This window comes from Fulmarus glacialis, unplaced genomic scaffold (genome assembly GCF_000690835.1).
Source record: "Fulmarus glacialis isolate BGI_N327 unplaced genomic scaffold, ASM69083v1 scaffold18451, whole genome shotgun sequence".
Taxonomy (NCBI): domain Eukaryota; kingdom Metazoa; phylum Chordata; class Aves; order Procellariiformes; family Procellariidae; genus Fulmarus; species Fulmarus glacialis.
The window spans coordinates 13,007-13,394 of record NW_009194880.1 but is presented as its reverse complement, the minus strand read 5'-3'; the positions used below and the strand labels follow the sequence as shown (position 1 = coordinate 13,394).

General features: G+C 62.6%; 1 protein-coding gene across 1 annotated transcript in view; it reads left to right on the top strand.

Annotated features, from left to right (window-relative positions):
* The first annotated feature begins 335 nt into the window (after nucleotides 1–335).
* The window catches only part of USP2 (ubiquitin specific peptidase 2), a 4,801-nt gene continuing 4,748 nt past the window's right edge, over nucleotides 336–388 (top strand). The window contains 1 exon segment of the mRNA XM_009587920.1: nucleotides 336–383. Coding sequence (XP_009586215.1) covers nucleotides 336–383 — 48 coding nt within the window.

The following is a 388-nucleotide window of genomic DNA, read 5'->3' as shown; positions in this document are numbered from 1 at the left end:
AACTGAGGGGGCACTCACATGGCACACAGGGTATGCAGTCAGTCCGGCACAGCTGCATGCCCCTGCACAGGGCGGCCGAGTCCCCGCTGGTGCTGGTCCTCCCTGCGGTGGGTGATGCCTGTACCGTCGCTAAGGAGCATGTGTAACTGGATCTGGGTTATTTTGGGCTGCTGTCAGGGCTGGGTGCTCAGCACCTCCCACACACACACCAGCTGCTGCTATTTTGGAGCTGCTGGGCCCCCTCCCCTCCTCTCCTCTTCCCCCCTCTCACGCCTGGGGTGGGCAGCTGGGGTGTTTGCCTGAGAATCCTTAAAACCTGGTCAAGCTGGGGAGGCATGATCAGTGGTCTGACCCCGCAAGCCCTGTCGGCCCCGCTGCTCCAGGTATG